This window comes from Mesoplodon bidens, assembly GCF_964165515.1.
Source record: "Mesoplodon bidens genome assembly, contig: HAP1_SCAFFOLD_218, whole genome shotgun sequence".
NCBI classification, from domain to species: domain Eukaryota; kingdom Metazoa; phylum Chordata; class Mammalia; order Artiodactyla; family Ziphiidae; genus Mesoplodon; species Mesoplodon bidens.
In genome coordinates, this window is record NW_027672495.1 from 107,572 (window position 1) to 124,676 (window position 17,105).

Sequence of the window (17,105 nt, forward strand, 5' to 3'; positions counted from 1 at the left end):
GTTACGAAAGTTTTAAACAACCATTATTTTGAGAAGGGTATCATACACTTCACCAGACTGGCACACAGAAAGGTTAAGAACCACAGATTACTATTTCAAAGTCCAGAAGCAGTTTCTGTTGCATCATTTAGAAGGACAGTTCTTTTATCTATATCCATCTGTGCCGGGTCTTAGTTGTGGCATGTGGGATCTTTGTTGCAGCATGAGAGATCTTCATTGCGGCGTGCGGGAATCTTTTAGTCGTGGCATGCGGACTCTTAGTCCTGGCACGCGGACTCTTATTTGTGGCACGCGGAATCTAGTTCACTGACCAGGGATCGAACCTGGGCTGCCTGCATTGGGAGCACCGAGTCTTAACCACTGCACCAGCAGGGAAGTCCCTAGAAGGACAGTTCTTTTTTTTTTTTTTTTTTTTTTTAAGATTTATTTATTTAATTTTATTTTTGGCTGCATTGGGTCTTAGTTGTGGCACACGGGATCTTCGTTGAGGCATGTGGGATCTTCTCTTGCGGCGTGCAGTCTTCTCTCTAGTCGTGGCGTGCGGGATTTCTCTCTCTAGTTGTGGTGCGTGGGACATGGGCTCCAGAGCGCGTGGGCTCTGTAGTTTGCAGCATGCAGGCTCTCTAGTTGAGGTGCCCGAGCTCAGTAGTTGCGGTGCGTGGGCTTAGTTGCCCCGAGGCATATGGGATCTTAGCTCCCTGATCAGGGATCTAACCCCTGTCCCCTGCATTGCAAGGTGGATTCTTTACCACTGGACCGCCAGGGAAGTCCCAGAAGGGCAGTTCTTAAGGCAGCTGTCTTGTTCTAGGAAAACACAAAGAATTTAACCATTTGGGAATCCAGTTAGTTTGTCAGGCAGCCATTTTGATTTATAGGCATATGGTCATTGCTGAGCCTTAGTTTTCTCTTTCTGTAAACTCAAGTGTTCTAAAATATTAAAATAATTTTTTAGAAGATTGTAACTAAGCACCACCTGCCACTTGGTAAATGCTCAGTCATTGGTAACTGCTGTCATTGTTAAGAACAGCATATAATCTATCTGATCACAATCAGTTCACTTCCCATCCTGAGGAATTTGGCTCTATTCTAGTTAAATTGGCCATTCTTTTTCTTATCTATTAGTTGCTCAGCAGTTGACCTAAAAATCTCATTCCTGGGACTTCCTGGCGGTCCAGTGGTTAAGACTCCGTGCTTCCAATGCAGGGGGCGTGGGTTCGATCCCTGGTCTGGGAACGAAGATCCCACATGCTGTGTGGGGTGGCCAAAAAAAAAAAAAAAACAACTCATTCCCTAATCCATAGAAACATTTATACTTGACATCTTTAAAGCTCTGTATCTTCTTTCTCAAGGCCACGTTATAAATTTTGTCTGGCTTCTATTTTGAAAGGTCTAGCTTTTATAAAAAGCAATTGTAATATTGAAATTAGCATTTATTATCACTGTTCTTTGTGAAGTCAGAAGTAAAATGCTATGTACATATAACTGGTGTACAGTACACTGTAAGCTTTGGGTAAAAATATGGTTATCTTATTTTTCCAATTAATTGATAAAGTAAACTGTTTGTCCTTATTTGTTGGAATTCTAGTACTTCCTTCTTGAAGACAACCCCCTTTCCTGAATTACCCCCAAACAACAGGCTTACTCAGGCCAAAAACATAAGGTCTTTCACTGCAGGCAGAGAGCAGTGGACTGTGTAAAGAGTCCTCTGGCATTTTGCCTCTGTTGCTGCCATCCTGGGTCTGTGTTCACACTGGTCCCACACAGTATGAGGGAAGTTTGTTTACTGTTGCCCTTGTGACACCTGTGCAGTCTGCAGTCTTCCAGGACTGTGGTGGTGCCCAGCTGTAGGCTCCAAGGTGAACACTTTGAGCTCTGTCTTGCATTCCCACTGTGCTCTTAGGATTGGGTCTGGAGGGGTTTCCAGAACTAACCTCCCTTCTCTGCTTCATCATGTAATGATATTTTCCCTATGTTTGGAGCTGTTTCTTTCTGTATGCTGTAGTCGGTATATAATGCTTGCCTAAAATTTGGGATGAATATTACCCGTAGTAGGACTAGAGTCATTGTGAAGAAGATGGTCATCCCTAGCAGAAGTAACCCTAGTGATTGGAAATATGTGTCTGGATTGATTCCAGTCAAGGAAGCTAGGATGTAGTCTCTTGGTGGGTGGGGCTGGAGTGGGAGGCCCAGTTTTGTAGTATTGTGAACCCTCTAGACAAAGACTGTTAGTAGCACAGAGATGGTCTGTGGGACCTTTAACTATCATTTTCCTGTGGGGAAACAAGAACTCTTCACTGGATTTTTCTAAATTCTTTTTTCTGATTAATATTCTAACTTAGCGATATGCTCACATGGTGCAAAAGTCCAGTGCGTACCAGTGAGTGGATGGTGACAATTCTCTTCCGCTCTGTCACCCTGGAAGCGTAGCTAGTTACACTTTTGTATCCTTTCTATTAGGCAACTTGTTAATGGGTAAGTTGGCTCTATAAGCAAGTTAATATCAGAAGGGTCTCCTGCCTAGTCAGTTTGAGCCTTTTAGGGAAAGGAACATGTCCCATTATAAATAAGTAAACTGACATCTGGTCTATATACTTAGCTCATGTGATTTGGTTACATGAGTCTTGAGAAGCTAATCAACTTTTTTTTAACATCTTTATTGGAGTATAATTGCTTTACAATGGCGTGTTAGTTTCTGCTTTATAACAAAGTATTTCAGTTATACATATACATATGTTCCCATATCTCTTCCCTCTTGTGTCTCCCTCCCTCCCACCCTCCCTATCCCACCCCTCTAGGTGGTCACAAACCACCGAGCTGATCTCCCTGTGCTATGCGGCTGATTCCCACTAGCTATTTTATGTTTGGTAGTGTATATATGTCCATGCCACTCTCTCACTTTGTCACAGCTTACCCTTCCCCCTCCCCATATCCTCAAGTCCATTCTCTAGTAGGTCTGTGTCTTTATTCCTGTCTTGCCCCTGGATTCTTCATGTCCTTTTTTGTTTTTTTCCCTTAGATTCCATATATATGTGTTAGCATACGGTATTTGTCTTTCTCTTTCTTACTTACTTCACTCTGTATGACAGACTCTAGGTCCATCCACCTCACTACAAATAACTCAATTTCATTTCTTTTCATGGCTGAGTAATATTCCATTGTATATATGTGCCACATCTTCTTTCTCCATTCATCTCTTGATGGACACTTAGGTTGCTTCCACGTCCTGGCTATTGTAAATAGAGCTGCAGTGAACATTTTGGTACATGACTCTTTTTTTTTTTAATTAATTAATTTTATTTTATTTTATTAATTAATTAATTTATTTTTTGCGGTACGCGGGCCTCTCACTGTTGTGGCCTCTCCCGCTGCGGAGCACAGGCTCTGGATGTGTAGGCTCAGCGGCCATGGCTCATGGGCCCAGCCGCTCCGCGGCATGTGGTATCTTCCCGGACTGGGGCACAAACCCGTGTCCCCTGCATCGGCAGGCAGACTTTCAACCACTGTGCCACCAGGGAAGCCCTAATTTATTTTTTTATATATTTTTTTCATGACTCTTATTGAATTCTGGTTTTCTCAGGGTATATGCCCAGTAGTGGGATTGCTGGATCGTATGGTAGTTCTATTTTTAGTTTCTTAAGGAACCTCCATACTGTTCTCCATAGTGGCTGTATCAATTTACATTCCCACCAACAATGCAAGAGTGTTCCCTTTTCTCCACACCCTCTCCAGCATTTATTGTTTCTAGATTTTTTGATGATGGCCATTCTGACTGGTGTGAGATGATGTCTCATTGTAGTGTTGATTTGCATTTCTCTAATGGTTAATGATGTTGAGCATTCTTTCATGTGTTTGTTGGCAGTCTGTATATCTTCTTCGGAGAAATGTCTATTTAGGTCTTCTGCCCATTGTTGGGTTTGGGTGGTTTCATTGATGTTGAGCTGCATGTAAATTTTGGAGATTAATCCTTTGTCAGTTGCTTCATTTGCAAATATTTTTTACCATTTTGAGGGTTGTCTTTTGGTCTTGTTTATGGTTTCCTTTGCTGTGCAAAAACTTTGAAGTTTCATTAGGTCCCATTTGTTTAGTTTTGTTTTTATTTCCATTGCTCTAGGAGGTGGGTCAAAAAGGATCTTGCTGTGATTTATGTCACAGAGTGTTCTGCCTATGTTTTCCTCTAAGAGTTTGATAGTTTCTGGCCTTACGTTTAGGTCTTTAATCCATTTTGAGTTTATTTTTGTGTACGGTGTTAGGGAGTGTTCTAATTTCATACATTTACACGTACCTGTCCAGTTTTGCCAGTACCACTTATTGAAGAGGCTGTCTTTTCTCCACTGTATATTCTTGCCTCCTTTATCAAAGATAAGGTGACCAGGGCTTCCCTGGTGGCGCAGTGGTTGAGAGCCTGCCTGCCGATGCAGGGGACATGGGTTCGTGCCCCAGTCCAGGAAGATCCCACATGCCGCGGAGCGGCTAGGCCCGTGAGCCATGGCTGCTGAGCCTGCGCATCTGGAGCCTGTGCTTCGCAATGGGAGAGGCCACAGCAGTGAGAGGCCCGTGTACCGCAAAAAAAAAAAAAAAAAAAAGAAAAAAAAAAGATAAGGTGACCATATGTGTGTGGGTTTATCTCTGGGCTTTCTATCCTGTTCCATTGATCTATATTTCTGTTTTTGTGCCAGTACCATTACTGTCTTGATTACTGTAGCTTTGTAGTATAGTCTGAAGTCAGGGAACCTGATTCCTCCAGCTCTGTTTTTTGTTCTCAAGATTGCTTTGGCTATTCGGGGTCTTTTGTGTTTCCATACAAATTGTGATATTTTTTGTTCTAGTTCTGTGAAAAATGCCAGTGGTAGTTTGATAGGGATTGCTTTAAATCTGTAGATTGCTTTGGGTAGAAGAGTCATTTTCACAATGTTGATTCTTCCAATCCAAGAACATGGTATATCTCTCCATCTATTTGTATCATCTTTAATTTCTTTCATCAGTGCATACAGGTCTTTTGTCTCCTTAGGTAGGTTTATTTCTAGATATTTTATTCTTTTTGTTGCAATGGTAAATGGGAGGGTTTTCTTAATTTCACTTTCAGATTTTTCATCATTAGTGTATAGGAATGCCAGAGATTTCTGTGCATTAATTTTGTATCCTGCTGCTTTACCAAATTCATTGTTTAGCTCTAGTAGTTTTCTGGTAGCATCTTTAGGATTCTCTGTGTATAGTATCGTGCCATCTGCAAACAGTGACAGCTTTACTTCTTCTTTATCAACTCTTGAATACACTACTGACACATGGTTTTGGTTTGTTTTTTCTTTTTGATCCACAGAGTTAAGAATTAGACTCCCATTCATCATGGGATGTTTAGTAGGTGGCTAGCAACTAGTGTCTGCATGTTACTGTGTTTTAGCTGTCTCTGTGTCGGTGTATTTTCCTTCTGGTCATGAACGTTTTGACAGAGAAGTATAATTTACCCTTTCAGTTACTGACAGGTATTACTGTTTACATTTGGAAAATTAGTTGATAAGTTTACTGGTTGGAGAGCTGGCTCTCAGGCCTGTAATTAGAATGGTAAATGTTAACCAAGGCAAAGAACAGAAGTTTGCTAAGCATTTTGTAGTGACCTTGTATTTCGGTAATACTCAATGATGTATGGGGTCAGAGTTATTCAGAGTCTGAGCCCATGTTTTATTTAAGGCACTTAAAAAGTAAGAAACTCTCAATTGTCAGTGGAAGCTTTACTGCAGACCATTAATCTTTATTGATTCATCTCCTTAGGTTTGAAGGAGAAGATAGTGAGGAGCTTCGAAGTCTCCCCAGATGGATCCTTTTTGCTTATAAATGGTGTTGCTGGATATTTTCACTTGCTGTCAATGAAGGTGAACCATTATTAGCTGTTGCTTGTTCTGCTAGGATAAGACATTAGTGTAGGGATGGTCTTGAACCATAACTCATGGTGTCCTTAAATCTGCATCTCAATTAGAGGAACATATTGAGACTTGGGGAGAAGTTGTGGGCAGTTTGGGAAGAATTTTTTTTTTTGAGGGTAGGGAAAAACAAAGTTGAGTAGGTGCTACAAAATAGAGAACTAGATTGCTTTTATTCTGCACATTGTGATTCTTCTTTGCAGCACCTAGCAATTTGACAAGTAATATTTATTGTTCTTCCAGACTAAAGAGCTAATTGGTAGTATGAAAATTAATGGAAGGATTGCAGCATCCACATTCTCTTCGGATAGTAAGAAAGTATATGCATCTTCAGGTAAGTTAAGTTAATGACAAGATGATCCGAAGCTTCTTTGAAGCTTTGGGTGTGTTTAAATACCAACTTTAACCAAAACTGGGTTTGATTTTAGACTTTTTTGTGTTAGTGAGAAAATCATTTTTATTTTTACAATTCATTTTTCATTGCTGTTTGCCTTCTCATTTACTAACTAGTAGTGGTGAAGGATTAACCGCTTAACATGCACTGTTTGGGGAAAAGATGGGAAGAAAAGGCATTTTATTTAATTAATTAATTTTTGACTATGTTGGGTCTTGCTACACGTGGGCTTTCTCTAGTTGCGGCAAGCGGGGGCTGCTCTTCGTTGTGGTGCGTGGGCTTCTCACTGCAGTGGCTTCTCTTGCAGAGCACGGGCTCTAGGTGCATGGGCTTCAGTAGTTGCGGCATGCGAGCTCAGTAGTTGTGGCTTGCGGGCTCTAGAGCACAGACTCAGTAGTTTTTGGTGCACGGGCTTAGTTGCTCCGCGGCATGTGGGATCCTCCCGGACCAGGGATCAAACCCGTGTCTTCTGCGTTGGCAGGCGGATTCTTAACCACTGTGCCGTCAGGGAAGTCCCCAGAAAATGCATTTTAAAAGATGTCTTATTCTGAGACTTTCTTTCTTTTTGGAAGTTACTTAAAATCATCACTTCTTTTCTTTTAGCCTCTTTTGACTTGGATAATGTTTGGAATTTTCTTCATTATTGACAGAAAACAATTCTGATCTCATCCTGACATTTCTTTAGTACTACCAACCAATCCTTTATCATTCCTGACAGTCTCTAATCTTGTCCTTTTCTGCTGGCTTTGCTGACTGTCCTGTGACTCTTACGCCTTTTCCTAGAGGATCTTGGGGACCATCACAAGCTCAGCGTAGCTCATGCTGTTTGGTAGTGGGAGGCATTAGAGTGGTTCTGCCAGTGAGTAGTAGTCTTCAATCTATTCAAAAACTTTTTTTAAAAAAAGGATTAAGTTTAGCATTGACTTTAATTTTTGTTTTGGTTTTGGCCCAGAATCAAACTTTCACAAGGTTGAGTTACTTACATTTGTATGTTTTTAATCCAATAATAGAAGAATGTCATCAGCATATATAGTCTCTATTAATTAATATGCTAGGTTTTATGAGGGGTAAGGAATAAATATAGGTTCAGACAAATAATGTTCCTAATGAAATGGCCCTTGGATCTTGGGAGAGTCAGAGCTGGGGAGAAGAGTTGAAAGGGTCAGCACAGGTACTGAGATTTGGTTATATGAATTGGATATAGATGTTAAATATTTACCAATTAGGTTAGGACCATGGAGGTCTAATTTACCATAAGAAGAAAGGTCCTAAAATCAGAGAAGGAGTAATCAGAAGTTGAGCCTTGGTAAGTTAGGTGTTACCTGTCTTTTGATTGGTGTTCTCCCCCCTCCCCTTCCTCCTTTCCTCCTTCTGTAAGGAGTGATTTATGTGATTGGCATCATATTGTTCATATTTATTGTTTTATATATATAAAGAATATTTTGATAGGAGTGTTGAAGAAAGAATTTACCTTTTATCTTTTCAGCTGAACCATTTTTTTCTTTTTGTTTTCTCTTGGATTAATTATTGCTTCTTAAGTCAACATCAACTTGTGGCCATCTAATACACTCGCTTTCTAGATGGTCTTCCTGCCCTTGATCCCTTCCGTTCCCATTTTAGTCTGTTGCTAGCTAGGCTGATCTTTAAACCCCTTCCTTTATTGTACCATTGCCCTACAGACAGACATAAAGCTTCTAAAATTTGAGCCTATTAAATTTTTTCTAAATACATTTTTTACTTCTACCTAACCTAAACCCTTATGCCAGCCTGGGAAATTTTGTTTCTTAATGAAATAGCTAAAGCAGTGAGATTCATTGAATTCTCATTGGAAGGATAATAGTATAGAAGGGTGAATGTTAGAGCAATATCCACAGAAAAAGAAAGAGATGAAATACATGAGTGAGGAGCCACCTTTGAGATGGGTATAGGGTCATTCTACACATCTATAATGGGTGTGAGGAAGGGGGTGATCATCAAGATTGAGTGTATAGGAGAGAGAGAAGGAGACTGATCTTGGCACTTAGGTGGCCATTTCTATCATGAAAATATTTGTGTTCTCATCAGATTTACTATCCTTTATCTTTCACACATTCTCCCTTCTCTAAACTATTTGTGCTTATTACAATAAATTATCCATACCTCCTTAATTAAACTATAAATTCCTTTTGGTCTGGATCAGTTCATTCTTCATTTCCTCCTCTGTCGTCAGCTTCATCATCAGTATGGTATCTAAATCACCTAGCCTTACATGTTAGGTACTCTGATACCTCTTGATAGATGTTGGAAAACCTTTGCTGGTGGGTTTTTTGTTTTTTTTTCAAATTTTGCGCCAATAATTTATCTGAGTGAAATGTAGAAACTTTTTCTGAAAGTTCAACTCAAGCCAAGAGTTTGTGATTTTCACTCTAAACCTAAAGATACTGTTTATTAATGACTAATGAGGATGTAGTTTTCTATATATGAAAATGTATACAAGAAACATTTTTAGGCCAGTTTTCTAGACCTAGGACAATTATAGTATATAGTAGGTCTTTATTTGTAGTATCTTGTACTATTAAAGAGGGACTAAGAATGGTCAGTTCACTTGCCTTTCAAGTTTAAAACAAAATTAACCAAACCCATTTTTTGGCTGTTTCATTCAGGGGATGGAGACGTTTATGTTTGGGATGTGAACTCTAGGAAGTGCCTTAACAGATTTGTTGATGAAGGCAGTTTATATGGATTAAGCATTGCCACATCTAGGAATGGACAGTATGTGGCTTGTGGGTAAGTAAACGGAGGTTCTGGTAACCTTTAATCACCTTTTGCTAATGAGAAAATATTAAAGAATTGAGGGGCTTCCCTGGTGGCGCAGTGGTTAAGAATCCGCCTGCCAGTGCAGGGGCATGGGTTCAAGCCCTGGTCTGGGAAGATCCACATGCCGTGGAGCAACTAAGCCCGTGTGCCACAACTACTGAGCCTGCACTCTAGAGTCCATGAGCCACAACTACTGAAGCGCGTGCGCCTAGAGCCCCTGCTCCTCAAGAAGAGAAGCCACCGCGAGGAGAAGCCCGCACACCACAACAAAGAGTAGCCCCCGCTTGCTGCAACCAGAGAAAGCCCGTGCACAGCAACGAAGACCCAACGTAGCCAAAAATAAAATTTATAAATTTATAAATAAATTTATAAAAAGAAAGAAAAAAAAAAGAATTCAATATACTGAATGATGCCTAGTAGTTCTGTTTATAAACTAGTAATATGAAATTAATAAACCCAGGTCTTACATTTTATTGTCTTAATAATATTTGTTAATATTTGTGTTTAATAATATTAACGGCAGTTTTTCAGCTCTTTAGCAAAGAAAATACTGGACTACCTTATGTTATGGTGTGTTTTCTTATGTTTGAAATATTTGTTTGATTTAAGTCTTAAAGATACTTAAAGCATTTTTGCCTTTAGCTAGCTAGGTGGTATAAACCAAAAACATGTTTTTTGGGAACACTGTTGTTAGTATTATAGAGACTTTGAAAATATTACCTACAACATGTTATTGTGTCATTGCTGAAAAAAATGGTTATTACACTGGGGCAAAGATGGCTTTATTGTCCTACTTGATTTTAAAGATGCAGGGTGGGAGGAGGGGGTATTGGATAGTTGCCTGTAATTCTAAACGATTTTACCTACCAAATCACTAATGAGCACCTGTAATTTTAGAACTTGGCCCGAGAAGTCGATCTTCATGACTTTCTTAGACTAAACACAGTTGATCCATAAAGAGATTTCAAATCCTCCCTTGGTGGGAGGTCCAGCGGGCCTTGCTGTCATAGCATACTCGCCACTGGTTCTTCACTTCACTCCCTCCTTCAAAGGTTAAAATTGGGGAAACTGCTTGTAAATATCCCTGACACCATTTGGAAATTGGTCAGCAGCTACCTTGGGGCCTGGGAAGAAAGGAAAGTGGAACCAGGCTGTGGAGCTTGGAGGCCAGGCTAACGTCTCGTGGGTCTGCCATAGGCAGTAGGACAGCCTGAGCCCCGCGTTGCTAGAGCACTGTGCACTATGGTAGCAGTTCGTGAGTAGCAGGTCTTCGGAGACCAAAGCTCCTTTAGAATGAAGACTGGTATTTAGATTAAGTGTAAATAATTTTAAGCAGACCTGCTTTTGCCTTTATGTGGGAAAGAGTAAGTGCACAAACATAACCTTCACTCAAATCTGTGAAGTTCATCTTTTTCTAGTCCTTGCCTCTCTTTTTTGTATCACTTTTTATGAATCCCCTTTGAAGAGCCCAAAGAGGAAAGAATCTAGTATTAGTCGTTTAAACTCATTTGATTTGAATTGCCTTTCAGTGTAATTGAATTCTGATGTGCTTGGTCAAAGACCATTATTAGGTTTTTATTGTTAAACCTGGAAAGAAAGGCCTTAACCCTTGTTAGAGGAATTTCCCATGTTATCAGACAGGCGGGGAAGAGCTAGTGGTGGAATCAGGGCAGAGGTAGGAGAAACTGAACTCGCTTGACTGGTTGGCTGGCTGCTCCTTCCCTTCCTCCCACCTCCCTCTCTTTCCCCTCTCCATGTACTGGTGTGAAATTTCTCTATCCTGGACTTTGCTGCTGGGAATTAACTCCTCCCTTGATCTCAGAATTCATCTGATAGTGTCTATTAACTCTTCTCAGGGTCCTGGCATAAAGTGGATGCTTTTGATTTACCGCTTTGCTCTGATAGGGAAATAGGGAAACTAAGAATGTTGTAAATAGAGAGGTCTTTTAGTTTACAGTATCTTTTTTTTATGGCTTTGGTTAATATAAGGATTGCTGCGTATTTTTAGAAAGTTTTCACATTAATTTGTACATCAGTGTTAGGACATATTTGGGAAATCATTAGGGACTAACCCTTCCTTATAGGTGGGGGGAGCTGATGCTCTGAAGCGTTCTGTAAGACAACTGAAATCATTGATAAGGAGGGATCTTGAAACCTGCAGTCTTACTTTTCCAGGTGCAGTGCCCTTCTCGCTCTACTGGGTAGAATCTTAGTTAAGTTGTACCTTTGCTGCATCTTCTGTATATGCAGTACTGTGTTTTGTGACTTCCTATCTAGTCTAGAAGTCAGTCAGTAAAAAAAAAAAAAATATTTGAATGCTGGCTATGTATTACAAAGCACTGTATATTGAAGAATGGGAAGTTGAGACCTGGCGTATTCTCTCCTTTGCATGTGACAGCTCTTTGAATACATAGACTTCAGAAGATAGCTCACTAAATTCAGGTGGCCCCATAAGGTGACTTGGAGAATCCCCTTTATCTTGTTGCTGTTGCTTTATTTTCGCTGCTTTACAGTGAAGAAGTTAGGAGCGTCTTGTGCTGCAGTCATGGAATATCACTGTCTTGGGCTTCTGCCTTGACTGGGGGTGTGCAACCTATAAACAAACCACTTCGGGCTCTTTGTATTTTGAGAACTGTTGGTCAAAGCCATAAAAATACCTGTTTTTATATTTTCTCATCAAAGTTCTTTCAGGTGGTTAGGTACTTGTTGACTTTAGTCTTCATTACCTTCTTAAAAATACACAAATTAAGATTGTCTTTTTACTAGTTTCCATCTAAATAGTCTTAAACTGTGCTCTGAATAATAATTACAATAAAAAGATTTATAATATTAATAGCAAATTTTTTCAGCACTTAGTATCTGCCAAGCACTGTTTTTCATATATAGTTGTATATGTGTATTGTGTGTGTGTGTGTGTGTGTGTGTGTATAAAAGCTACGTATGGATGTGTGTATGTAAATATATATATAGATTTTTTTTCATATATAATCTAACTTAATTCTCATTTCCTACTCCATGATATTGGTACTATGATCCCTGCTTTACAGGTGGGGAAGCTGAGGCACTGTGAGTTAAGTAACTTGGTTAGGGTCAGACAGTAAGTGGCATACCCAAGCTTACAAATAGTCTGGCTCCAGAGCCTGAGCTTTTAACCTTTAAAATTGTTGTTTGTTTGTTTTCTTTTTAAAAATTTTATTGAAGTACAGTTGATCTACAATGGTGTGTTAATTTCTGCTGTACAGTAAAGTGACTCAGTTATACATATATATTCTTTTTCATATTCTTTTCCATTATGGTTTATCCCAGGATATTGACTATAGCTCCCTTTGCTATGCAGTAGGACCTTGTTGTTTATCCATCCTATATCTAATAGTTTGCCTCTGCTAATCCCACACTCCCACCCCTCCCCACCACCCCCAACCACAGGTCTGTTCTCTATGTCTGTGAGTCTGTTTCTGTTTTGTAGATATGTTCATTTGTGTCGTATTTTAGATTCCACATATATAAGTGATATAATACGGTATTTGTCTTTCTCTTTGTGACTTACTTTACTTAATATGATAATCTCTGGGTCCATCCATGTTGCTGCAAATGGCATTATTTTATTCTTTTTTATGGCTGAGTAATACTTCATTGAATATAAATATATACCACATCCATCTCCATTCATCTGTTGACGGACATTTAGGTTGCTTCTGTGTCTTGGTTATTGTACATAGAGCTGCTCAAAGCATAGGGGTGCATGTATCTTTTTGAATTATAGTTTTGTCTGGATTATTTTATTTTATTGAAGTATAGTTGATATGCAATATTATGTAAGTTACAGATGTACAGTATAGTGATTCACAGTTTTAAAGTTTATACTCCATTTATAGTTATTAGAATATCGGCTATATTTCCTGTGTTGTACAATATATCCTGGTAGCTTATTTTATACATAATAGTTTGTGCCTCTTAAACCCCTACCCCTATATTGCCCCTACCCTCTTCCCTCACCCCACTGGTAACCACTAGTTTGTTCTCTATATCTGTGTCTGTTTCTTTTTTGTTACATTTATGAGTTTGTTGTATTTTTTAGATTCCACATATAAGTGTCATACAGTATTTGTCTCTCTGACTTATTTCACTCAGCTTAATGTCCTGCAAGTCCATCCATGTTGTTGCAGATGGCCACATTTCATTGTTTGTTATGGTTGAGTGCTACTGCCTTTTTAAAGGTACATCTCTGTGTGTTGATGTGTTTAAATATAAAATGGTACAATCACTAGGAGTTTTGCAAATTAAGGAGTCTTACAAGAAATAAAGAACATTTAGTCCAGTTTGTCTTGAGAATGAACCCTTTTGTGCCATGTATATAGTCCCTTTGGAAAATCAGCTTCAAACATTCTGTGCTTCAGCTTTTATATAGCTTTATCTTTTATCTTTTAAAATGTCTAAATATACCTTAGATTGCTATTTTTCCTACTTAAATCTGTTTTAAACCCTTAGCTTAAAACTTTGCTTCAGGATTTTTGTGATTTCAGTAATCTACCTGGATTGGGAGAATGTGGAAACTAGTCTTTTGTAACTTAAAGCTAACAAAAAGTTTCTCTTTCTAAGATATTTTCAGTATTAGTTTATTTCTGATGATGATTGTCCCTTTTCTGTTATCTTTCCATTTGTTTGTATATCTGTTTTTAATTTCTTGCTGGTGTCTTAGTCTAATTCTGCACATCCATCACGGTAACTTCTAGCCATATGTGCTATTTAATTTTAAATTAATTAAAATAAAAAAAAATCTAGTTCCTTGATGACACTGGCCACATTTTATGTATTCAGTAGCCACATGTGTCTGGTGGCTATCATATTGAGCAGCACAGCTATAGAGTATTTCCATAATCACACAAAGTTATACTGAGTAGTGCCAGTCTAATCCAGTCATTTTATTGATAAGGAAACTGAGGTCTATGAGTTAGGTAATTTAAGTGTTGTTACTCATCAGACTAGTTATTGGCAGAGCTGGATCTGGCACTCACGTCATCTAGTTTCCAGTTCTGTGTTCCTTCCACACTGCCACCCCCAAGTATTTTTGATTTTATTTTAAAAGAATACTGAATAATTCAGGGCTATAGAAAAGTATGAAATTTGTTATGATTTAGGGCCTGGAATTAATAGTTCTTTAATTTTAGTGCTCTCATTGAACATATAAAATGGGTTTCATTTTGCTTCATCTAGATATTGTTCAGGACATGTATGCTTTATAATGCAAGGAAAACCTGCTTTATTCAGGGATACGTTTTTGCTTCAGTTTCCTCATTCACAAAAACATTTATTGAGCATTGAGCTGGGGATTGTGGGATAGAACTGCATCATCACCTTCTCATAGTTTATGATCTTATGTGAGGACATGCATACATGTATCTCTGTTTACAAGGCAAGACGTCTTAAGGGCTGCAGTTGAGATGGAGTGTTTTAATTTTAAGAATGTCAGGAATGGTGAAGGCTGCTATTGTTGAACGTCTGTCTGGAAAAGGTTTTGGGGGATATTGGCACTTGAGCTGGCCATTTTGAGGGCCAGGTGGGGTTCAGAAAAAGACATTGCAGATAGTGGAAAGGATGAGAAAATTCAGGTGTGTGTTCTGAGAGGAGTCTGGGTGGGATGACTCTTAAGGGGGGGCTAGGCTACAAAGGTAAGCAGTCGGGATAACTTGTAGAAAGGTCTTTCATGCTGTGTCGAAGAAGATGGACATTATATTAAGTGGAAAGAGAAACAGTTAAGGGTTTTTAAGCAGAGGAGAATCATGATGATATTTGAATTTTAGAGTTTGAAGCAGATAATTTGCATGACAGCCTTTAGAAGGGGAATAGAGGTGCAGGTAGATGAGCCTTGAGGTCATTGCAATAATCCAGGCATTAAGTAGTAAGGGTGGGAATGAGAATAGGGAGATAGGTAAACAATGCTTGTAACGTATGTCATAACTGCTTAGAAACTTGGGATGGGAGAGAAGCAGTGACATCAGGCTCCAGGCCAAGACAGCCAGAAGAGTGGAGTTTGTCCAAAGAATGAGGGTGGAGGAGGGAGGCGTGCCAGAGTTAGGCGTGTCACGGGGCTGTTCCACAAGCAGTTAGAAGTGAGTGGAATTAAAGACACTGATGGTCCATGGGGGTAAATGAGGTGAGAGAGACACTAGAGGTAGGTTGATGTGGTTAATTGCCCTCATTCCTGTTGGGGAAGGTTTTTGTGTACCAGGATACGTCGCGGTTGCTGATCTGTTAATGGATTGGCTTCTTGATTCAAGAACCTGCTTCTAGTCCAATCAACTGTGGTTGAGGGTGGAAAGCTAACAGTCATGTCTGCTTCTTTAGTTTGGAGTTCGGGGGTGAGCTCCTTTCTCCCTTTGGTCCTGTTCTTCCACTTACGATACCCGGTTTTAGTTGTTGTTGCTCTTTATTTGTTTCTTTAAGCTTATATCTCCCTTCTCCATCTCACATCTTACCTACCTCTTCCACAAAGCTTCACTGGAGCAACTTCACCTCATATTGATTTTTCCCTTCTTTGAGGTTCTAGATCACGTAAAGAGCTTAGCTTATGTTCTCCTGTATTTCTGGGTATTTCTTGCAGGCGTATTTTTTCTGGGGTTAAATTCCTTCTGATATTCTGTGTTCCTGTGACAGTTTGCATATTGCTGGTTATATAGATATCATTCAATAAATAACCACTCTCAGTAGCATATTAGAATCAGTTATCAATATATTTTAGCACAAATACCACTGTGTTTCCATATATCAGAATGATTAACTTGTACCATTTTTGTTCCACACATCTAAGCAACATAGGCTATATTTAAGGGTACTCTGATGTTCATGAGGATAAGATTTGATCTAAAATTGATATTTAGAAGAGAGTATATGGATTATAACTTCCCGTCTTGAATTAAGATGGATTTAGGCATAAATTAGTTTTCAGCAAGAAAAGATATTTAGTATAAAACAAGTGCAGTGAATAGATATTTTGATCCAAGTCAAGAATATAAATAAGGAAAACATAAATTTTATCTTAGGTTGTTGTAACAAAGTACCGTAGACTGGTGGCTTATAATCAACAGAAACTTATGTCTCATATTTCTGGAGACTGGAAGTCTGAAATCAGGTTGCCAGCATGCTTGGGTCCTTGGTGAGGGCCTTCTTCCCAGGTTGCAATAGGCTGGCTTCTTGCTGTGACCCCACAGTGTGAAAAGAGAGAGAGAGAGAGAGCCGCTGGGGTCACTTTTATAAAGTCCCTAATCCCATTCATGACCTAATTACCTCCCAAAGGCTCACCTCCTAATACCATTACATTTCGGATTAAGATTTCAACATAAGAATTTTAGTGGGACACAGACGTTCAGTCCATAACAAAATTATATAAACCCAGGATATATATTGTTTCTCCTGAGTGGTTAATATGGACTATATAGAGTTAGCTGTCCTTAAATTAAGGCGTTCTTAATGTATATGAAATATATATCAGAAACCGTATATGTAAGCAGTTTGAAGACTTTAAAGCACTAAATCTAACATACTATTTGTGTGTTGGCTATAATTTCAAGCTGTGGAATCTTGTATGTGAACTGAATTTGTCTTGTGTATGCGCTGTGCCTGGTTCGCTGTAGGCAGTAAGTTTAAGTGAGAATGAGTACAGGAATGAGAGAACACTTAGTGGAACACATGTGTGTCGCCCTTGTTAGTTTGAGGCTTAATTCCTTGCATCTTTCAGGTTGATGTTGCATTTGCTAATTAAGTTTGAATTAAGTATCTATGAATTATAAGTACCTTATTCTTATTCCTTATAAATGGTGCCCATAACATTAGGCTGTCTGAACACTGAGGGCAAAAAAGTTTACTGAAAGTTCTTTTCTGTGGATGATTCTGTTAAAGCCATTAAGATCTACTTTTTATGAATATTGGGTATCATTCATTGCTGGTAAATGTTTCAGTAAACTTGGAATGGATGATCATTTCCATAACTCTTGACTGTAGAT

The 17,105-nt window shown here is 39.0% G+C and overlaps 1 protein-coding gene across 2 annotated transcripts in view; it reads left to right on the top strand.

The window, feature by feature from the left end:
* The window catches only part of LOC308610119 (U3 small nucleolar RNA-associated protein 18 homolog), a 42,451-nt gene that overhangs the window by 16,218 nt on the left and 9,128 nt on the right, over positions 1-17,105 (top strand). Inside the window, exons 8-10 of one of the 2 annotated variants that reach the window (XM_081259380.1) lie at positions 5,767-5,867; positions 6,159-6,249; positions 8,952-9,075. In XM_081259380.1, coding sequence (XP_081115506.1) covers positions 5,767-5,867; positions 6,159-6,249; positions 8,952-9,075 — 316 coding nt within the window. The remainder of the gene's footprint in view (positions 1-5,766; positions 5,868-6,158; positions 6,250-8,951; positions 9,076-17,105) is intronic. The other variant, XM_081259381.1, reaches the window with a different exon arrangement.